This window comes from Austrofundulus limnaeus, unplaced genomic scaffold (assembly GCF_001266775.1).
Source record: "Austrofundulus limnaeus strain Quisiro unplaced genomic scaffold, Austrofundulus_limnaeus-1.0 Scaffold1996, whole genome shotgun sequence".
Classification (NCBI taxonomy): domain Eukaryota; kingdom Metazoa; phylum Chordata; class Actinopteri; order Cyprinodontiformes; family Rivulidae; genus Austrofundulus; species Austrofundulus limnaeus.
Genome location: NW_013954398.1, coordinates 12,865 through 14,890, shown reverse-complemented (window position 1 = coordinate 14,890; position 2,026 = coordinate 12,865). Strand labels below are relative to the sequence as shown.

The window sequence follows — 2,026 nt, the reverse complement described above, 5'->3', positions numbered from 1 at the left end:
GTCTGACAACGTGACTATTTATGTTTATGATGCTCAATCATTACGTTAGTGACTGTCATTAGCCGGTCTACATCATAATTTATGAATTTATATGAAGTCTAACTAGTCAACATTCCAATAAAGTCCATATTTACATGTTAAATATCAGTAAATAATATATTTGACAACAGATAAAATCGATTTTAAATAAGGTTAAACATGAACATTCAAACTGTTTAATGTTAGCATACAGGTTTTACAATTAAAATATTTAATTTTGGTTAAATATGCATAATATTTACCTGTGAAATATAACCCTTTTAGCTCTTGTAAACATGTTGTAACAATTTCTGCAGTTTATAGTAAAGTATTTGTACCATTTGCACATTTATAAAGCGTTTGTTTGCACCGCGCTACGTTCTGCTCATTGATTACAATGGTTAGCATTAGCATTAGCTCAATGCAAAAAAATCCCCCTTGCGAAGCACTCCCAGGTTACGTGACGCCCAATCCAGTAATATTTTTCAATGCACCGGACCCTCTGACCACCAGCAGGCAAGGTGGGTGAAGTGTCTTGCCCAAGGACACGACTGAGACTGACAGATTAGGGTTCGAYCCCCTAACGCCTATGCTTGTTTTGAGAGCGTTTCATTTTTCTAGCAGTAGTTGTCAGAACATGGCAGCAAACAGGACAGCAGGTTTTAACTGATGCCCTGTGACCTCTGAACTCTAACCATGAGATTCTGATTCTGGTTCTGCAGCACGGAGATAACGAACAGTTTCTGTGGCGACTTGCCCGAGCGTACGTTGACATGTACGAGTCTGCTGAGGACGAGCAGGAGAAGACCAGCTATGCACTAAAAGGTAGAAGACACCCTGCAAACAGATTCAGATCTTTAAATGAACCTAAATCCAATCGGAATCAAGTTCATCAGAGATCTGAAACCAAAAAACAACTTTTCTAACTCTGAGATTTCTGTGCAATTCTGATTCCAACATCACATGATGCAAGACCTGACTGAAACTATCCCACAGAGCTGAGGCTTTCTGAGCTGCCTTGTTTTTAACAAATATCTGAAAACACATTTTTTTCAATTCAGACCAACAAGATAATGTTCTCAGGAAGTAACATAATTTAGTGTAAACACATGAATGAATTCTGATTTTCTACAGACGGTCGTTTACTGTTTGAACCGTAGAGTTGACCACCTTTAAATGGTGCTGGACATAGAGGCTGTTTACTGAGATCAGCTGAGCTCAAACTGAAGCAAACATTACAGCCTGGACCTGTATTTGAAACAGTCTTTTTCCAGGCAGATTAGGGCTGTTTTTGAACTGAGCCGAATTGTTCCACATCCATCCACATGTTGGGCATTCAAATTTTGTGCGGCTAGCACCTTCCTGTCTCAAGTTATGCCTAAAATAATATTTAGATTTAAAGTTATAGATGCTCTCTGGCCATTTGGACTGAGCTACATGTACCCAGCMTTCATCCAACCGAATCGTTATGGCTTTTTCAAACCCCACCCAAAAGAACAAATCTGACCAATCACGTCTTTACCAAACTGCTCCGACAGAAGTCAAACAGACCAATTATGTCTTTGACAAACTTCTCCCACGCACCAAGAACCTCCCACTTAGTGATGAAAAAATCAGAATTATTACAGGTGTCACCAACTCATCTCAGGAGCACTATAACCAGCACCACGCCCAAAAATCACAATAAGTTTTTACAAAAATCACAATAAGTTTTTACAAAAATCACTAAGTGTTTACACACCTYCTGCTCTCACACTCATTTGTACTGTTACTATTCATTGTCATTACTCATCTGAACAATCATTTGGACTACTACTCATTTAAATTATTATTATTCTGAGCAATCATCTGCTCTTTTATTACCCATTTTAAACTTTAATATAATTCGGCTGTAATTGCACATCTGTGTTTCTTGTCATACTTTACAGTAGGGCTGCAACGATTAATCGATTAATCGACGACTAATCGATTATTAAAATAATCGTTGACTAATTTAATAATCGATTAA

The 2,026-nt window shown here is 37.8% G+C and overlaps 1 protein-coding gene across 2 annotated transcripts in view; it reads left to right on the top strand.

Annotated features, from left to right (window-relative positions):
• rmdn3 (regulator of microtubule dynamics 3) overlaps positions 1-2,026 on the top strand; it is a 25,498-nt gene that overhangs the window by 14,410 nt on the left and 9,062 nt on the right. For both annotated transcript variants that reach the window (XM_014034157.1, XM_014034156.1), the window contains one exon: positions 741-843. In XM_014034157.1, the coding sequence (XP_013889611.1) occupies positions 741-843 (103 nt within the window). The remainder of the gene's footprint in view (positions 1-740; positions 844-2,026) is intronic.